Here is a 20,963-nt window from a genome sequence, read left to right on the forward strand (position 1 = left end):
GAATACCTCACTCAAATGGTGCAAAGTCAGCCAGTTCTTAATTTTTTATCTCCTCCAGAGTGCATTCAGTGACTTTATCACTGAGAGGAATGACTCCCCTGCCTAGTGTGATCAAGATCTGGAAATTTGCTGCATCAGCACGTTTAGCCCAGACTGCTACTTGATTGGTGGGGCTTATATTTGATCTTATGGCGTACATGTCAGCTCTCTAACTGGCTAGGTGAACAGCCTGTCCAGGGGGAAACTCACTTTTACCCATCTGCACGAAGAGAAGTCTCGTAACCTGCTAGGTTTTTTTGTTTGGGGCTCCTACATATAGCCAGCCCTGTCTCCTCTGAAGGGGGGAGTGGGGTGATGGAAGTTCTCTGGAGCCCAACTTGTGAGGTCCTTCCCTAGGAAGAGCTCAGGGGCACAAACCAGTCTGGGAAGACTTTGTAGGCACAGCGTATTTGTCTTTTGCAACACTTTCTGCTACAATGAAAGACTTGAAATGAAATTACAGGCTTATGAACAGAAAAGCAAAGCATCAGGTGTCAGAGTGGGGGCCTGTGCTTTTTAGTTTTATCCTGTGAACTTTTAGGCAAATAGTGTTACAACAACTCAGTGCCCTGTGGTTTTGCTATTTATATGCTTCCATATTTTCCAAATCAAATTTATGGAAACTCTTGTCAAACACTTTTCACCATGTTTCTATGAAATTATGTATTGCCCTATCAGTACTTTTGATCACTTAAAGCAGGTCCAAAGCATCCTATGAGACATTTTGGGTGTGGAGAGAGGAGAGGGCCATGGCCTTCTCTTCTTTTTTGTTTGTTTTACGATTTTATCTGGTTACTGGAAAAAATTCAGTAAAACTCTAAGATGGGAGAAAATAGGTTGCTTGTAAGCCTTTCTGATATCATAAAGATCTCTTTTCGGTTTTTGTTTTGTTTTGCGGGGGGGTTTTTTTGTCAACCAGTTGAAATTTTCTGACCAGAATTCACAAGTCTGTACGTTTGCTGCTTCTTCCAGTTTGAGGCATTTGGTTATTCTTTACTGTATCTTCCCTCATGGCTGAAGCCAGGCCCTAGGAAACTAGCAGGGACTAACTAGGGGCTTCAGCTCTTAAATGTTTGCTCTTATAATCTGCCTACTGAACTTGAAAGACAAAACGTTTCAGGCCTTTCCACTTTTCAGCATCTGATATGTATAGCAGATCAGGTATAGATGGTTTCCATTTTACCTTTACAAGGCTTCTTGGAGGAAAAAACTGCTGAAAAATATTAGCCGCAAAGTACACACGGGCAGACGCAAAGCACCCGGCTGTCGGCTGGAAGGTGATTCACGAGTGGGAGCGAGCACAGGATCGAGCCCTTTGTTGTCAGCACCAAATAGCATATCACTCATAAACAGTATTAGTTGTGTTTCCAAAAACCTGTCACACTATATCTGAAGTACAGGCTTTAACTTAAACCTAGAAGAGCAGACTGTCAGTGTTCCCACGTAACCCTTCGCATTCTGGCATTTTCCAGACTGCCAGCCAAATGAACACTTTAGGAGGAGGTGCGTATATATGTCCGCAGCACCCAGCGGGTTAATCCACCCTACTGTGCATAGGTGTTGGAGCTCTTATGGTATGTAAGACTTGCCAAGTTTGGAGTTGTTTTGTGGCTTTTTTTTTATTTTTTTTTTTTTGCTGGACTATGCATTCACCGCAAGCATCTTTTGTGATGCTGCTCAGGTGTTTGTGAATGCGTAACAAATGATACTCTTATTTGTGTTTTATGTAACATACACATCTGTGTACATTTTATCACTCGGAAAAGCTTTTATGGTTCATTTTGACACGTTTCTGTTAAAACATTATTTTTTTTTAAGCATTCAGCCATCCTCCATTTTTTAAAATACATCTTACAATAGACTAATGTGTGTTTTGGACTTGTGGCCTAACAAATGTCCTTTTTAATAACTGGACCTTTTAACTTAGTGTATCTCAGGAATAAACGTCTGTTACATTTCTAGCCCTAACTTTTTTTTGGAGATGATGAACAGTCCTATGAATGTGTGCTTATATGCAGTATCTCACCTGGAGCTTTTTAGTAGCTAAATAACCCTGAAAAGAGAGGTTTCTAATGCGCACAGTGCGTGGACTCTTGCTGTATTAGTGGGTACCAGCTTAAGGGATGTCTCCTGAGCAAGCAGTTGTGTCCAACAGCATGTTGTCTAAGGCGAACCGCAAAACATTAAAATGTCTCACAGTTTATAATAGCTATAAGGAAAATTGAGATGCTCTGATGGCTATTTTCCTCTTTAAAAAAAGACATTTTTATTCTTAAAGAAACTACGTTCGTGATTTAATGAAGAACAGTACAGGACGTTAGCCATCATTTACTTTAAGTTCTCCACATTCTGCTATATATAAACAGCTGCAAAATGTTAAGGTTAAATATTGATGAGATACTATTGAACTTAATTACTTAACTTCAACTGCAGGTAGAATTTTAATTGAACTTGGCTATTTTGCCTACATTTGCTACTATTCCAATGACAAAAATAACAGGAGAGCAAATGAGAAATGGTACTTAAAGTAAAATGCAGCTTTTTAATGTATACTACCTTTGGTACAGTTGATTGAGGAAACTAAAAACACTATCCCCCTTACTCTAACGGGGATAGAGAACTGAAAAAAGAAAATGGTCTCTCAAAGAAGATGCAAAAAAAAAAAAAAGTTTTTTTGTCTCCTGATTTCTTTAATGACTTGTTATTGTTGTCTCAGCTGTAGCCAAAGTCTGCAGCTGGTATTCTTGACAGAATTACTATGAGAATGCTAAAAATATTTCTCTAAAAATATATATAAAAGCGATTTAAAAAGAACTCCATTTAGACTGCAGCACAAGGACATTTTGTCTGACAGCATTTAGTAGGATGAAAAAGTTAAACAGAATAACAGCTATTTACATTCAAACTGCAAAGTAATTACTGAAGCAGACAAAATACTTAAACCTAATTTAATAACGCTTTCCTTCAGCCTAGGTGCCAAAACCTGGGCATAAACTTCCCAACTTGTGCTGAGGTGAGGAGGGGGGAGCTGAAGTTAAAACCATGTAGAAACAAGTGCATCGAACACTTTCCCGGTGAGGTACAAAGTGAGTTTCACTTTTTAAACAGAAGAGCATCATAAATCAGCCTAAACCACAAGTTTTAATGAGTATATCTCCTCTGGAATTGTGCAGTGCTTGCAATTCTGTGTGAACAAGACAAGGATCTGGTCTTACACTCCTTACTCAGGCAAAACTGCCACTGACATTAACGATAATTTTGCTTGAACAGAACAAAGTGCTTGACGGCAGTTATGCCAGCATGAGGGGTGCGAGATTAGGATAAACGTGCAAAAAAAAAAAAAGGTACAACTTCAAATGGCTGTACCTTTGACTTCTCGAGCTAGCATTTCCTCCAACTCCAAGGATCTTAATTATAACATTTGCTGGTTCAAAGATTAACATTTAGCATTCTGGGAAAGACTTTCTGGACTTTAGTAACCTGATCAGTACGGTCTCCTTTTGGTCTCTGCCTCTTTCTGGCTCTTTGTATTGCAGGGGAGATGATAGTATCTGGCACATTCCTTGGATGACTTGAAGATAGCAGCCTTCTGTGTTTGGGGCTGAAAGATTGTGAACTCTGTGTTAGCAGAAATGCCACACAGGGGAGGTGAATAGAACATTAAAGAAGCTTTAGCTTTAGGTACTGCAGCGCAAGCAAGAGTTGAATTTGAGAGCTGGGACTTAAGTGGACATTTGTCCCTGCTTTCTTCCTTAATAAAATCTGAGTGTTAACTGTGGGTAAGGGCATTTGAGAGATCACTAAAAATGAATCATTGAGTGCCCAGAAGAGCTTTATTATGATATACTATGGAGAACTTTAGAATATACCGTCTACTTTTTACGTGCTTATCGGATGCATGTATGAGTTACTATTACGGAAGTAAATTGTTTCGTTCTTTGCTGCAGAAGCAAAGTAATTCACCAAATTAAGGTGACAAAATAAAACTCATCAAAAACTGGATCTGTGTGGTCCTTTCTGTCCCTGTGTTCCCATCTAATTTTTTTGTGCCCCATGAAAGACTATTGAGCAAAAAAACACAAGCTCCAACCAGCAATGTTTGTTGTGCTTGTGTGTGCGTAATCCATTTTGAAAAACCCTGACACAAATACTAAATTTGGAAAAAATCTCAGTGCAGAAATCTTGACTGGCCAAAGTGAGTTTAGGAAAAAAAAAAAAACAACAACAAAAAAAACCCCAAAAAACAAACTAAATTTTAAAAATCCCTGGACTGATACTGGGTTCCAGGACTGAGTCTTTGTAGGTAGAGCCAAGAGAGGTCACTTGGTTCGGTTTGTTTGCCACAGTAGCAATTAGATAGAAGGACTTATTCTGCTCCTGAAGTTCCGCATGGATGTTGCCGCTGCCCGGTTAACTAGTGTGAAAATACCATGGAAAATAAATTATTAAACTATACTGTTATTACTAACTTGCCAGCTCCAGAGAAACAAATGCAGCCACATTTACATATGTGTCCATCTGTCTGTTTTTACACTTTATGTCTTCAGCCAGTGGGTGAAATTGTTTTAATCCAAGCTGCAGTCTGATTTTTTTTCCTTTTTTTTTTTTTCCCCCTGCTGATATTTTTCTGTGTGTGTATGTTATTTGTAGATGGACACGCATATTCTTGACAGTAGCTAGTTCTTAATTGTCCTTTTAAGTAACCTAATCTATCTGGCCACGGTAGTTTTAACCGGAGTAAGCAGCAGAGTTCTCCATGGATAATTTTCGTTAGTTAGCAGATTGTTACCATCTCAATGTTGCTGAAATCCCTAATCTCAGGTCAGCGTGAAGCTGCAGTGGTTACAATCCTGTTGCCTGATGCAGTGTGAATGGAAGTGCTTTCTGTCAGAAACATGTGGTCTCTTCAGTGGAGAGCCTGCGTAAATCCTGTGTAAATAGAGGGAGGCTAACAAAGGATGAGCCCCTGCAGCTCAGAGCATTTGGAGCCATTTGGAGGCTGAATTTGCTAAATGCTGCTTATACCGCCTGAAAAGTTGAAGAGAAAGGAGCATAAAATCCCTTCTTTTTTCTCTTTCTGCTCCTACCCTGGGGGGAGGGTGTTAAGGGCCAGGGAAGCCTGAGGTAAGCCTATGAAGACTGTTTTTTCAGTGCTCTTTTGAGTGTGAAAAAGGTGGCATGGGTCACTGTCCCCTCTTTAATGTCGGAAAACCCACACAGTTAGTAAATGTTGCATGTAAACTAAAGCATTTCATCCCTTCTCCTGCACTCCACGGCAGTGGGCCATGAACTAGTCACTTGAAAATCGCAGAAAAATTTCACTTCAACATGTCCGGACAGTTTAGCACAGCAGGAACGTAAGAGAGATCAGTAATTAGCAGGTTGCTTTACTGTTCCCCTTGTCTGCATTGGAACACTTTTTTTCACCTGATGTGAAAAAATGTTGGATTATAATGAACGAATAGCGAACCTCCTGGCTGTATAAAGGGGCTTAAACTGCTGTTTCTTAGTTTTCTCTTTAAATAGCTAGAAAAATATGTTGTTGGCTTTTGAATATAATCTCTAAGAATTCTCGGTTCGCTTCTAAAATAAACACGAGCTTTAAACACCGACGATTAAGAGCGCAAAAAAGCCAGTCTTTTCTCTTATTCTTGGACAGGAAAATAATAAAAGGGAAAATGCGAAACATTAAAGTTCTGCAAATAATTTTGAAAGATTTGAATCGCTGATTTTATAGCATGCACAGCTATAGCAATAACATAGCTGGGATGTCATTCCTACCTTCCAGTAAATAATAATATATTTGTAAATGCCTTTTGAATATAAGACAAATCAGTGATTATAGAAAGGTGCCTATCCAGAAGTAGAAAAGGAACAGTTTTTATTCTGTCTCTTGTTGTAAATACACTTTAGATACCAGATACCCTGCAACTATTTAAGCCTTTAGCACATATTGCCAGATGGCAATAGGGACTTGCTCCTGACTGACAAACTATGTCGGTAATGTGGTTAGATCGAGTAGAATAGCTTTGTAAGTGAGGTCTGATAGGGGCTTAAGTTCTCTTCCTTTTCTTCCTATTTGAATTTACAATAGTTATTAAATAGTGAAATTTGTACGTCATCTTTACAGTATCAGCCCATGGAATTGCTGGGTGATATTCTGGAAAGCAAAAGATCTTGCCAAAAGAACAGCGGAGAGAAGTCCAGCTCTTCTTCTCCTTCCCGCTGCTAGAAGGGCAAAGGATAAGATAACGTCTTCCGTAGAGAGAGAGATGGTCATGCTCTATGTCAGAAGTCTTCCTGTTCCTTCTCGTGCACCAGTGTCCAACCTTTCTTTCTCTACAAGATGCTCACTGAAACATATGACATAGCACCGTGGGTCTGGTGTCTCAGAGACACCAAAGGGGAGGGAACGCAGAGGGCTGAAAACAGCACATTACTTGAGGAAACCACACTCCAGGCTGAGGCAAGTGGTGGCTGACCTGGGATGCCTGTGTCGGGCCTAAACAGCTTCTGATGGCTCCTTTCTTCCTGATGTCATGTAATTAAGCAAAACCAGCACACGTACAGCTACAGCGCTGCTGACGATGGCACGGCTCCGAGCTGGGGTGCCCACTTGAGCTGTCTGTGGTTTTCAAAGTCCCAGGTTTGCCACCCATAATCTGTCCAAACTCAGTTTCCCTAGACAGTAAGATACAGTAGGTAAGTATTGCTTCTGTGGGGGGAGGAGACTAGAGTCAGCTTCCATGGACAGTGATCATTAAGAGAAGGAGAAAAAAAAACAACACAAGACCACAGCCAGCACTTCATTCAAAGAGCTGTGATCTGCTGAAGCTGTGAGGCTAAAAGCCTAACAATTTTAACAGGGTGGAATGGAGATAAGGAGTTCTCCTGAAGGGTCTTCGATTCTGGAGCTGACCTTCCCTCTCTATTAGTCCTCCCTACAGCACAGTCTGTCTTATCTTCAAAACATATTCAAACACTTCTCTTTCCAGCTTTTTGGCAGTGGTAATTAACCAGATTTTTCAGATTTTTCTCTGGTGGGGATGTGGATCATATTACTAAGTTGAACATCCTTATTAATAACGGCTTACAATACTTATGTGTCCAGATGGACACATTATAAGTACAAACAAATAATTGCAAATTGTGAATATAAGCTGCATGCAGATTTTCCTCTTTGTTTTGCGTTTATATCTACATATTTTACCCCATCAAAATACTGGACTGAAAGATTGTAGAAAAGTTTACTTAAGATCGGCGTAGTGCACTGCAGCTTTCCTTTTCAGAATGCTTTAACTTGGTTTTCATATTGCTTGCAATATTTTTAGAAAGACGGTGAAGTGTCTTGTCTTCCCCCTGCCTTAGGTACCCCTGCTCTTCTCTCTTTTCCTTTAGCATGACAAACCATAGAGCTGTAAGGGACCTCTGATGGTGAAGAAACTCAAACACTGAGTCCCGAAATGCATTTTTCCAGAAATCATTTCTTTTACTGCTCTGCTTGTTGTGATGGTAATAGTAACTATTTCTAGAGCTCAAATCTGGGCTGTTATCAGGCTTCTGTGCTTTGGCCTGACTGAGTTATCCTTTTCAGTGATCATTTTGTGTAGATTGGGAATCTGTTATTCATCCCGTTCACAAATGCTGAAAAGAGTAGATGAGCAGCTTCTAAACAGCACTTGCTTCAGCTCGTGCTGGGTCTTTATTCTGTAAGGAAGGCCAACAAGGACTAGGGTTGAGATAATACTGAGAGTGTGGAGGACTGTCAAAGAGGAATTTGTTGATTTAGAAGGCTGGAGAGGCCTTCCGTAGGACTGGATTCTGTTTCCCAAGAAGTCCTTAGCTGTATGAACATTGGGGCCTGCAAGCTAGGCTGTCCAAGGAAATCAGCTTGTAGCAAGTTTAATTTGAAATTATGGTGCAATGGAAATCCTGCTCTAACTACTTATTCAGTATTTTTTCAATAAGAGGTAGCCTCCTTCGCTTTCAATGCGAAATAATGTATTTTGGGGGAAGAAACCCTCAGCACGTGCTAAAAGTGCCTGCACACAGAGCTAGTGTGGAAGCCTAACTTCCCGCTGTGTAAGGAAGACTCGCATCTTCAGCCTCCTCCGCAAACCCTTCCCCTAGAAGAGAAGGTCTCCAAGGAACCCCATGTGGGTCACTTTGCAAAGTTTCTTGTTAACTCTCTCCATCTTTTATTAGGGTTATTGAGACTATTACATAGCATTGATATAATCTTAAATAACCTGGGTAATATGCCTAATTCTCTACTGGCTTGGATCCTGCGTAGTCATTGACACCTCCTCAAAGAGAGTGCCACTTAAGAGTTCTCCACTTTCCTAGAACAGTGATAGGGTTTTGCAATCACTTGTACTTTTCGCAGGAGAATAAATGAGTGAACAGTGTGCAAAGCAGGAGAAAGTCACCCTTCATTTTTTTGCGCTGTGTGAGAGTCAGTGGGCCAAAATCTAGACTTAATTTCCCCACTAGAAAACTGGGATAACTGTGCTTATATAATCACAATTTCCATACAAGTTAGGACTTGACTCAACTCTTCTTACCATGACCATCCAAAACAGGATATGAACAGTTCACATAAACAGAATCGCTTGTAATGATGGTTTAAATGATTTAAATTTGGACTCCTTCATAACAGCAGTTAAAAATATAGTTAATCTGGTCTGCCACAGAGTGACTTTCCTGTCCATTTTATTTCACTTTTGATGATTTCTTCTTCTTCATTTAAAGTAACTCATGTTTATTTGGATACAGAAAATTAGGATCAGGCCCTCCATATCCAAGAAGTAAATCATTCCATCTTGGCGAAGTCAGTTATGGGCTACTTCTATGATTTCTTGCCACTGGACACTATCCACTAATGTGAGCAGTTGTAGTCCTATTAAAGATATGACAATAGAGCTTAACAGGATTGGGCCTGTAGTTCACTAGGAGCAACAAATCTTGCTGTATTCATCCTCTGAAGTCATTTGGAGGTATGATATTTGAATTTCCTTTCATGATGTTAAGGAAGAGATTAGAGAAGCACTGATTCTTACTGTTTTGACCACTGCTTAAGGTGGGAAGGCAATGGGAGCTTCAGCTGAACTTTCCTCTCCTGGGCTGCTTTTAGCTTTTTAAAACCAGGATATTAACAACCTCTCCGAAAGGTCTAAACACTGATTTAGCGTGTAGGTGACTGCTGTTGAGGATGCTCACAAACAGGAGAGTATGTATACGCAGACAAACAGGGATTTGTCCATACAGAGAGTGAACTGGTGCTTCTGCGGTGCGAAAGGATGGTGCAGAGCGGAAGTTTTATAGCTCCACGCATCCTGTGCATACACACATAGCTTTTACATAAAGAGACAAAGATATCTTTATCCGCACGACAGATAGACAAACAGACTGACTGACTTCAAACTTGCACTTTCAGTAGGGTTTTTTTTTTCCCCCATCTCCGGGTACTGCTTTTCAGAATTGCCTGAGGCTACAGTACAGCACCTCAGATCCCCAAGGCCCATTGCCTGGCTCCTAATAGCCACTCTCCATCTGTGTCACATGAACAGCTGATGAGATAGCTCCAGTGTCTGTATTTTGGAGAGCATATCCACCCAGGTTAAAATGCTGGGGTTGCCAAGGAGCAGTCAGAAGCCATTAGTGTTTGTGAGAATTTGCCTTGCAGCAGTTCCTTGGCATAGTGGAAAGTGTGTGTGTGTGTGTGTGTGCGCGTACGTGTGCGTGTGTGTGTGAGAGAGAGAGAGGGGTAGGGTAGAATATGTGGGGGGGAGGGGGCAATGGAAAAGAGTGCTTTCTAAATAACCAACATTTTGCAAAAGTGAACAATTGCTTATAGCGTATAGGGCTTCCATAAGCTCTTTGATTAGTTTGCTGTGATTTGACTATCCTTTCTCTAGCGTTAACAGAAACAAACAAAAAAAAAAAGAAAAAAAGAGGAAAGAAGCATGAGAAAGAGAGCAGTGACTTCGGGGTCTTGCTCTGGTGTTTGGGCAGATGGAAAGGAGCTGCTCTGCCTTGGGGCAGGGTGGTTGTAATGAAGTGGCCTGTCAGTCTGTAAATAGTGAGGGTCATCTCTTCCATGTGATGGAGGGTATCACATTGCAGTGAAAATGGAAATGTCAATAAAATTAATCTGCCAGCTCTTTGCTGTGGCTTTTTTCTGTCTCTCTGGTCCAAAAGGGCTGGTTTTGCAGAGGGGAGGCAGTGGTAGACGGGTGATCTGGCACGGGAGGGAAGATGGAGCTGAAATGCAAGTTTTGAAGCAAATGGACTGTATGTAGCAGCAACGTATTTCGTTTAGCAGCACTACAGAGCTAGACAAGCCTATAGGAATTAGCTCGTGAATCTATAGCATTCCTCAGGAAGCTATGGAGCGTCTAGCTCAGGCTACATTGAGCACAGAGTTTATTGTTTTAGGCTTTCTTGGACAAGGTTTTTACTTAGCATGGGATTTATGGCATTTACTGCTAATGAATGTCTATTCTTAAATTACAAAAACCACCGTCTCAGCACAATTCCCAGATGTCCTTCCAGGACCTCGGCTTCTTAAACACCAGCAGGGAGCATAAACTCTCCACTTCTCTGTTTTCCTCTTTCGTGTGGCTCCGGGCTAATGATGTGTAAGGAAAACACAGCAATCTATAAAGTCTCAGTGCTGTCCCAGTATTCTTCATTTATTTTGCATTTGATTATGCCACAAGTCGGATCTTGTTTCTTTCCTTTTTTTAAAGTTATTAGTTCAAATATTAATGTAGGAATATGGCATATATTGCTGCTCTTGATTGATGCCTTCCCAAAAACAGGAAGACGTGCTCGTATGAATTTTAAGAAAGTAGGGGTCCTGCAATGCCTTGCCAGAAGAGTTTTTCAGATACATAATTTAGATGCCCTCCAGGCAGGCTTTCAAGGCATTTTTGCTGGAGGGCAAGAAAAAATAACTATGACTGTTAAAAGTAAATGATTTTTGCTAATGCACAATTAATGCCAGGGAAAAGCACAGAAGAGAAAGATGTTGATGGAAAGTTCTGATTAAGTGAGAGCTCTACCTTGATGTGCATCTTTTTTTTTTAATGATAATAATCACTGATGCAGAGATGTAGAAGTTTTCATGTCATGCAAATGCCGTATGCGGGGTCATCCTAGGTGTACGTGTTTGTGCGTGCGTATGTATGTGGGTTGGGAGGTGGTGGTTACGGGGAGGGGCTCATCTGACAGTGTGTTATGTGCACTGAACAGTGACACGGTTACTGCCACCTCTGCAGAGGGCCTCGAATATATAGACTACAGAACATTTAACTTGATTACTTAGAGTACGTATTCAGAACAGTTGTAGGGATGCATTTACAGTGAATGGGTTTTCTTGTGGCAGGTTTTCCCACATTGAATCCCATAATTGACAAAGAGCTATTGCACTATGTCAAGCACACAATTATAATTGAATTAATGATATATGCATGTGTGAGACGCAAAATTAGTATTTGGAGAGACATGGTTTCTAATTTTTACATATTTGTATCAGCGCTCATATATAATGAGAAACTGTACGTGCCCGATCTAGCAAATCAAAATAAAACTGCGGTATTGTCTTGGTAATTTATGATACTTTTTGGTTTCTGTACTTTGTTCATTAAATGTCTCCTCCTTCCTGTTTTTCTCTTTGTTGTAGGAGATGGTTTAGACAACAGTGTAGCCTCACCTGGTACAGGGGATGACGATGACCCAGACAAGGACAAAAAGCGTCAGAAGAAAAGAGGCATTTTCCCCAAAGTAGCAACAAATATCATGAGAGCGTGGCTTTTCCAGCATCTCACAGTAAGTGGTGCCCAAAACCAAAATAGATTTCTATTCATGTGCCTAATGAGGTTTATTCATCGTTATTAGAAATCAATTGTCCCCATAATTTTTGGACCATGATTAGGGCTCAATTAATGTTGCTTTTTTTTTTGTCTTCTAGATTTTTATTTTTTTTTCCTTGGCTCTTGGAATCATGACAAATCTAAAAGAAACCTATATATATACATATATATATATACACACACACATACATGCCTAGAGAGAGAGAGTACAAAGCCTTAGCATAGAACAACACCCACATATAAAGTAATCATTTTTTGCTTTGAACTGTTCAAGATGTTCCTAAGGACAAAAAAGGGGGGTTCTTGGTTTAACATATATAAAGCTCTGCTTTCTGGATTCTTTATTGCTGGCCTCTGTTTACACAAACTTTATATGTAAGCGGTAGAAGAGAGAGCCCCAGTCTGTGTGCGCTGACTTACGCTGTGGGACGTTAGAGAAGTCAAAGCAGCACCTTGCAAACTCGTACATTACTTTTTGTGGAACGCATAGAAAGCTTACAGGTTCCCTAATTCTCCACTTGCACAACTGTGAGAAAAAGCAGCTTTTTAGTTTCTTGTCAAGTCCATTAGGTTAAAAGCTAGCCATATTCTCATTTGGGGGAGAGAGATTAAAAACGTGAAAAAGCAGTGCTTTCCATGGGCTATCTTTATCCTCCTGCTTGCAATTGGGTTTCTGTGTTGGTGTTCTGTTGACTATTATAGCTTCACTTAGGCATCAAAACATGGTTCCACAGAAAACCTAGTAACACTCTTTGTAGTTAGCTTCGTGTGGGAAATAATGGAAACTGGTAAAATTATCAATTGATTTTCCTCTTCCTCTCACTGTAAAATTGTTTCTCACTTGATAAGGCTTAAAATGCTAACTGTTATTAACTACCTCCTCTTCTACCAAAGTTTTATAAATTTCCACGGTAGCTGATGTTGGTTACAGTGTAATGATTTCAGGACAAGGTACCCGATTTATTTATGATAGGGACTATCGAACTGCTCCGCTGGCAGCACAGCTAAAGGGGGGAGCGATAGATCCACATTTCTAAACCATCATTTTGATGTAAGGACATTAGTAGCAAACTAAGGTGCATTGATCTGGCCTGTGGGGTCAGGATTAGCTGGAATAGCCAGTGTCTCTGCTGGAGTAGTGGTTATTCCTGCCTCCCAGCTATGGCCATTTCAAAGGTCAGGTGCCCTGTACCCACTTGGCTCAGAGGAATTAGACAGAACATGAGTCTCTGGGCTGATTACTTAACCAAAGACAAAATAATGAGTCCTAAGCAAATACTGACTAATTGAAAGGGCTGTAAATCCATTACATATTGGTCAGGGATAATCAGGAGTATTTAATCACTTTTATCTATTCAGGAGCACTGAAGCTGCAACAGCAAAGCCCTGAACCTTGCCATGTGCTTATTATTCTCATCATTATCAAAATTACTTCACAGCTGTTCTTTGCTACATCACCTCAGCTGGAGATTTACTAACCTGTAAAATGTTTTTAATTTGGAAGTCGAGTGAGTGTGAGTGGAGGGTTTTTCATTTAGCTGTAGGGTATCTTTAGAGGAGTAGTACAGGCAGACAGCAAAAAGCAGGGCCACAAATAAACCGGTTGGTTTTGTACGTGTCTCCGTGTTAACTCCATTTCCTCTTATGATATTTGTGATATCTTGGGGTTTTTTTCCCTTCCCTGCCTGCCTTTCTCACGCGCTCCTTGAAAGGGTTCGGCACATGCTTATTAAACAATCAACTGCCTCTCGCTTCTCTTGAGGAAAGTCCTCCCGGCTTTTTGAAATCCCTTTTCCTTGTTTCCATCCTCTCCCGACACTCTCCATCCTGCATGAATCGAGGAAATTTGCTGTCATTGGTGAGGATGGCCTCGCAAAAATCAAATTAAGTGAACACAAAAAAGCCCCAAACCTTTTACCGTCCAAGCTTTAATGAGTTTGCAGGTGTTGAAAGATTTACTGTGCTGTAATTCTCAGACCTGCAAACTGATAATGGAGACCCCTGACCAGTGCAATGTAAATTCAGAAAGATTCTTGCCATAAACACATGCAGGGAAGGAAGAGAACTCCTTTCTTTTAAAGATCTCTCACTTTTCCTCAAATTAGCTTGTCCATTCAAACTGCAACGCTGGCTGAGCCAGAACGGGGGAATCTGTGATGTACAATTTTATCGTTTCAAGTAAATATCTTTACAATGGCGGTCCATGATTCAATGTACATTCCTTCGTCACTACTCTAACCTTATTTCAAATTGGTTTGTTCCTCCTTTGTGCTGTATGACCTGTTCTTGTATTACAATAATCCCCTGATGTACCCTTTTTTCTTTCTCTCTTTTTTTTTTTTTTGAAGAAACTAATTGAATTATCTCATTATTTTAATTTGTTAAGCAAATGTATTTTACATCTCAGGATGTGTTCTTAAAGAAGGAGCTGCTTAGGCTTTGCCCCCTGAATGGGCCATTGGTACATTTTGACATTCATGCATTCATTAAGGAGAAGAACATAAAAGAGCTCTGGTTGTATTTTTTTTTCAAACACCCAACCAGCATGGAGCAACTTTTCCATAAGCCACAGGGGTCTCTCTACATATGTTCTCAACTGCAAGCCATTGTCACCTATTCTGAATACCTCAAAAGGACAAATAAAATACTAAAGGCCAACTGTAGCAATTGTTAGCTGTTAGTCTCAATATGACAAAAATCATTAACCTCTGGTTTCCCTGGAAGGAAAGGCAGTGTCAGTCCATCTCTTACGGCATGAATTAAACTTGAAATTCCTTTACACTGTCAAATTCAAAGAGAGTAACTCAGTTCGGACTAATTGTCTTTACTTATGATTTTAAATCAAATGCTTTTTTTTTTTTTCCTTTATTCAATCAGTTTGCAAACTCCTAAGGTCGCCGATTTTAAAAACTGAATTGCCTAAGTGGTTTTCTTGAAGAGACAGGCACTTGAACTCTCATGTAGAATGAATGTATCTGACAGGCTCTGTCTTTCAAAACAGTTTCTAACCCCTATCACAGCTTCCATTTTGCAGTGACTTTAATTATATTTGAAATAGGATACACATGCATGTTTTTATTGTTGGAAATCAAATGCAAGGAGTAGGAGCTTCTGTCGTGTTCTCCTTCACTTACTGAGCTCTGTCTTATATTTGGAATTACAACAGTACCGGAAGATGAAAGAGCTGAGGATGAATTGGTTGGAAATGTGTATGCTTTTTCTGGATAATATCCAGTGTTTAAGAAAGTAGAGGAAATCCTAGTCTGGTAGTATAAGCTTTTCAATAGTACATAAAGATTACGACATCAGAAAGGTAAACCTGACATTAAGGCTGTTTTTATTTGAGTTCAAAGGTGGTTAAAGAAAAAAAACAGCAAGAAATCTGACCCAAGCGGAGAGTTTATTCATAGCTTTGGAAGACTCCTTTTCCTCTATGCCAAGGAGTCCTTAGTACACTCAATTAGCCTCTCAGACATCTCTGCTTTCCTCCCTCAAGTGCTCCCCTATTTGCCCTGCAAAGAACGCATTTGATCACGAAGTGAAAACAGGAAGTGCTCAAATGTATAGACACCTCTAGCTTACACCAACGTTGAGATTAGGATTTCTTACCAGCAACTACACAGAGACAGCCCCCCCTCCTCCCATGCCCTTTTGAAGGATGGAGGACCTTTAAAATGTACGTACATAATCAGAAGAGAGCAAAGTTATAAAGGAAGTAATTATACCGTTCTGTGGACTTGTACCTCTGGTAGTTCGTCGTTTTCTGCAGCATAGCGTCTCAAAGACTACACTTCTGCTACATTCAACGTTTTTTCCCCTTCTTTTACAGAGCTGGTAGAACAGAGGCATGTTTAGTCTTTGACACTTACCTGGAGTGATGCCCTTTGTTAAAATTCTGGTTTGGTTGTTTCTTTTGTTGCAGTCTGTGAGAAGATGTATATCTTAACTAAAAGTACCAGATATACCAATGGTAGCATGCAAACTAAACCCTTTTTATGACAGTGCCAGATTCCCAGCTGATGGTATTTGGGATGACTCCCCTGAAGTCAGTGGAGTTGAACTCCTTTTTTTTTTTTTTTGCTTTTTTGCTAGCTTAAGTTCTGTCTCATAACATTTGTTTGAACGGTGTCATTTTAGCCTGATTTCCACAATCTTCTGGCTTAAAATCTTGCTCTTTACACCGTCTCTTGTAGAGTAGATTTTGGTTTCATCTGTTTCATTTTTAGGCTATAATAAGTTCATCTGGAACCAGCCACAGCTTTTGTACTTACCTGAATTAATTTCTTAACTTGCAGTATTCAGATGGCCAGATTGGACAATACGAATAGTCTTACTGAAACAGATTTTTTTTTTTTTCTGTATTTATGTGGGTGTATCTGAGAATATAACGTATCTCTATCATATTTTAATGAATGGCTCACCAAGCCTTTTATGCAGGGCAGCTATTTTATCTATTCATTAGATTTGACTGTAGACATGAATGTCTTCAACCAAAGCCAATCTTTAAGCAAGCTTTCAAAACAGTTGAAACCATTCATAACCTTCAACCTCCTCCCATATCCTGATTTTAGGAATAATACCTAAGGGAGGGTTAGGAACATAGCTGGCTATTGCACTCCGCACTGAATATCTTACTTTTTTTTATCTTATCAAACAGTAGAGGAACAGATTTCCTCAGAGTACTGGTCTAGGAGAAGTGTTCTTCATGTTGCTGTTTTTGCTGTGCTTTAAAAAACAAAACCAAAACTGAAAATACAGCAGAGGTCTGTCCAGTTAAAACGGTGTCAAGAAGGCTGAAACACTCAAGAAAATACAAGAATGTGAAGGCATCCTGGTGAATCTTAGTGCTTGTGTTGGACCGCATTGTAACATGCTGTACACTCCGTTGAGGGTACGCTGAGGAGATGGATGATGTCCTCTGGCTCTCCTGTAAAATGACCTGCATGTGGGTTTGCGTGGCTGCCATTTCCGCTTCAGCGCACCACGCAGTCACAGAGTCGGAGCAGCCTAAGGTACAGTTTTATTCCAGGTCTGCTTTTTAGGCAGGGTTGACTATGTGCTGAGTTTGCAGCCAGGTTATAAGTTGCCTCCTGGTGTAGGACACACCTCGCAGACTGTACAAACACTGCCCAGCTGGAAACACGTCCTGCAAAATAATCTTGTGCCCATTTTTCAGCTGGGTAAACTGAAGAGGAGAGGTTAAATGATTTCACCCGAGTGCTAAAGAAAAAAGCAATATCTGAACATTCAACTCCCATGACCTGTGGTCCTGTGGTCCTCAAGGTGGTGGAGCTGTGTGTCTTTGTACCCCAAAGTTGAGCTGGTCACTTGTCAGAAGAGATGGCGGCTGCTGTTAGCATTTGTTGTTGTTGCTGGTGGTAGTGTAGCCCTGCCTAATGTCACTGGCATCCCCTCCTGCCCTGCCTGCCTGCGCTACAGCGTCACCAGCCTTGACAGAATAAAACTGGAGATCTTTCTCAAAATGCTCAGGCTGAAAGGTTTCGTCCTCTGACTACTCCTAGTCCTGGGCCACGATATCAGTCCCAAAGATTTAGTAACAGACCAAATGTTCGTATATGTTCGTATACCTTTTAAACTCCACAATCTTAAAGGAAAAAAGCTGAAATGGGGTGGAGGTGGGGCTTTGTTTGTTTTAAAAATGGAATCTGAGATTAGATCTGACATTTCTACATCCACCCCCTACAGAAGAGGGAACCCGGGGTCATGGGGTGTGTGGGCCTCAAAAGCTAGCTTTGTCTGGGAGTGGTTAATCTAATCATTGTTACATAGACATCTGTTATTTCTTCTGAAAAATTGATGCTTTTGTGACACAATGATCCATCTATTTAGTACAACAGCCTGAGTAATTAAATTAAAAAAAGAATATTTTTGCGGGAGCATGTATTATAAAACTGCCATACCTCCTCGTACCAGCGAAAAGGCTGGGGAGAGGGAGAGAGGGAAGAGGGGGAGAGGCAGAGGAGTGCTTTAAGCCCCGCATTGTTTTCTGCTGGCTGGAGGAAAACATCTGTGAATTGTTTGAACTGAACCTTAGCAGGGACTGTCTGAATCTGTGTCATCTCTGTTTAATTTCAGGAAATGATGTCACAGCGCATTAAATAACAATGCTGCGTGATTTATTTTTACTTGTACATGCTGTCCTAAGCATTTTGGTTACATGTCAGTGTTTCCAATTAAGTGCAAGCTTTCGGTTTTAAAAAATATACTCTGTAATGCTTTTTTTTTTTTTTTTTTGGGGCGTGGGTATGGGGAGTCTGGGTATTTTAGGGGGTCACCAAGGTTCAGGGCTGTCGGAGGGCTCCGGGCCCATTTGTCATGTGCTTATTTGTAGTTGGGACTGGATGTCAGCGCTCTCGTCACCCATGGCAACCTCCAGGACCGTGGGTTTGTTACAAAGCCTGTCTGGGGGAGAAAAAAACCTAAATATTCCGAACCGATCCGTCAAAAGACCTATTAGATAGTTATAGCCGGGCCTGCGTACTGTAGCTTCTGCCTCGATCAAACTTTCTGCACTCCCCCTTCTTCTGCAGAAGAATAGAGGACATAAGTCAATTCTGTCTGCCATCTGTCGCCTCTCTCCCCGCTCCTCAAATTAAAGAGACAGTCCGAAATTTAAATAATCGGATACAATCACAGGAAGCCCGCCTGGAAATTATTACATGTGCATTCGGGTTGTTTTGTTTTGGTTTTTTTTGACTTCTCATTTTATTTTGAAGGGGGGATCTTTATTGTACTTCTTTGGAGATCAAAATATGTTGTGTGTTTCAGCTTCAAAAATAGCATTCTGAGAAATACTGGATTTGCAGTGTCACTGAGTTGTTATCTAATAAGATTCCAAGTTATATATAGGGTGAAATTCACACACACACGCACACACCAAACAATCCCCAAATTGCGAATCCTGCAAGGGACGAGCGAATGGAATGCACTGGCCTTCCCCTCCGTCCCCTTTCCCTCCCCGAATCCCTGGCAGGCTGAGGGGCTGCAGCAAACTCCTTTCACCAGGACTATTTAGGTTCTTGAGCCTCCCTAATGCTCCTTTTCCAGGCCTACTATAATAGTTTTTCACACCAGCCTGTCTGATGTTAGCTAGTTATGCTTTACATTCGCTTCTCCGTTGTTTTTTTTTTTTTTTTTCTACTGCCCTGCCTGTCTTTGCCTATTCCTCCTCCTCCTCCTCCTCCTCCACAAGCAACACAATGTGTCAGGACTGCAGCGAGGTGAATTTAATTCATGTGGCATACGAGGTCAGCCACTGCCAAACCACCAGATAACGGGGCTAGATGTTACTTCCCAATTTAATATTTTACCTGCCATCTTCAAACAGGGAATTACTGAGAACAGAGTGTTACGAAAAACATGTGCATGATTTTAATTGAGGAAAGATTAAAAAGCCTCGACCGAGCAAGCTGAACGTGGCCTAGCAAAAGATAGGATCAGCCACCGGTGTTTTCTGGTTGTTATTGTCAGATTACAAAGCTTTGCAGAGTCAGTATAGGAATTAAGTGAAAAGAAAAGAGGAAAGAATACCAAAGTCCAAGTAATGAATTCCTTAAAGTTTTGGAAACAAGGAAGTAGTAGTGACAAGAATTCATTTATATAAAGTTGTGGCTTTGAGGGTCACAAGGTAAAAGGGAATTTAACTAAAGCATGTGCAAATATAAATAGTGTTTAAACACTCCAAGGACATTGCACTAATAAATGTTGTGCACTGTAGCCTTTGAAAATCAAGATCACAGTCAACTAGAGGTGGGAATTCTTTTGAGTATCTTCAAGTTTCAGTATCTAAAACAGTTGTCATCAGAAAACTCTTAGTTCCTCCCTGTCTATAGTGTGTGCACACGAGTATGTGTATATATAAAATGTATTTTTAGGGAAAAAGCAATTGCTGTTGTTTGTGGAAAGTGATACTGCCTCCCAGTTTTGCCTCAGGCCATGTTTATTTAAGACCTTCCTTTCAAGATCCATGAGCAGAGTAATTGGTTTCAAAGAAGTTTTCTGTAAAAGTAGAGATATACCGAAAAAAAAAAAAAAGCACATTTCTGCCAACAATTCCACAACTGCTAAGGAACGGAGATGTCAATTCTTATTGTTGCCTAATGAAGAGAGTAGTTTATGGCAGACAATATTACTTGTGGTGTTGTGGAGTTTGCCTTGAGTTAGGATACTTATAATACCATGCATTACATATTTTAGAGTTGATTGGCAGCAGTCATTTGTAGTATCCAAAGCAATCATTGGCATCTTTAAAGATTTATTATTGTCTTTAAGCATAATGGCAATACAGTTTTCATGCTTTTACATTTGCTATTTTTATTTTTAACTGCTAGCCCCAAATCTGCCAGAACTAATTTCAATTGTTTTGTCTAATACTGGATGATAGGTTGTCAACTCACTGTATAATGCCGTAAAGATTTTTTTAAATCTTGGTTTTACCTTTTTATGATGGCAGTTCAAAACATGCATTTTATTTGTAGCAGTTGACTACTTGTGTCCATAAAATGTTTAACATCTCATGACATACTCTTATGGTAAATCTCAGCACAATGAATCAGAGTGGCCAAGTAAACAGCAGCAAATATTTTAGTTTAGTGTTTAAAAGAAATCTGCATATATAAATTTGTTTAATGCTATAGAAATTTGGCTGTCATCCGGATCAAGCTTTTATTTGGTCAGAGGTATATTTCAAAGTGGCAGCTTGATATTCTAAAGTGGATATACTGTGGAAATACTATCTGACTAAACTGCATAGCAATGGGAAAGCTCCTGTTCAGTTTCTTAATGTGTACTAAGTATATAAAAGGAGTAGGTTTTTGTAAGATCATGGCCTAGTCTAGACCACTTTGAAGCTTGTTATGCCAATTAAAAAAACCCCAAAGACGATGGAAGCTGCATTGTTAGTTGATATTCTGTGAACGTCCATGGATCTTTATAAAAGCAGTTCACTTTCCTCCCAGGTAAGGTAAAAATCGCAGGTTTAATTTCTCTGTGTTCAAATATTTGCAGATAATTCACAGATTAGTGCCT

The 20,963-nt window shown here is 40.2% G+C and overlaps 1 protein-coding gene across 13 annotated transcripts in view; it reads left to right on the forward strand.

Annotated features, from left to right (window-relative positions):
- The window catches only part of MEIS2 (Meis homeobox 2), a 177,222-nt gene that overhangs the window by 41,960 nt on the left and 114,299 nt on the right, over positions 1-20,963 (forward strand). For 12 of the 13 annotated variants that reach the window (XM_074585019.1, XM_074585022.1, XM_074585024.1 and 9 more), the window contains one exon: positions 11,726-11,871. In XM_074585019.1, coding sequence (XP_074441120.1) covers positions 11,726-11,871 — 146 coding nt within the window. Of the gene's footprint in view, positions 1-1,511; positions 1,614-11,725; positions 11,872-20,963 lie in introns of all 13 variants that reach the window. The other variant, XM_074585026.1, reaches the window with a different exon arrangement.

Source organism: Larus michahellis, chromosome 4 (genome assembly GCF_964199755.1).
Source record: "Larus michahellis chromosome 4, bLarMic1.1, whole genome shotgun sequence".
NCBI lineage: Eukaryota > Metazoa > Chordata > Aves > Charadriiformes > Laridae > Larus > Larus michahellis.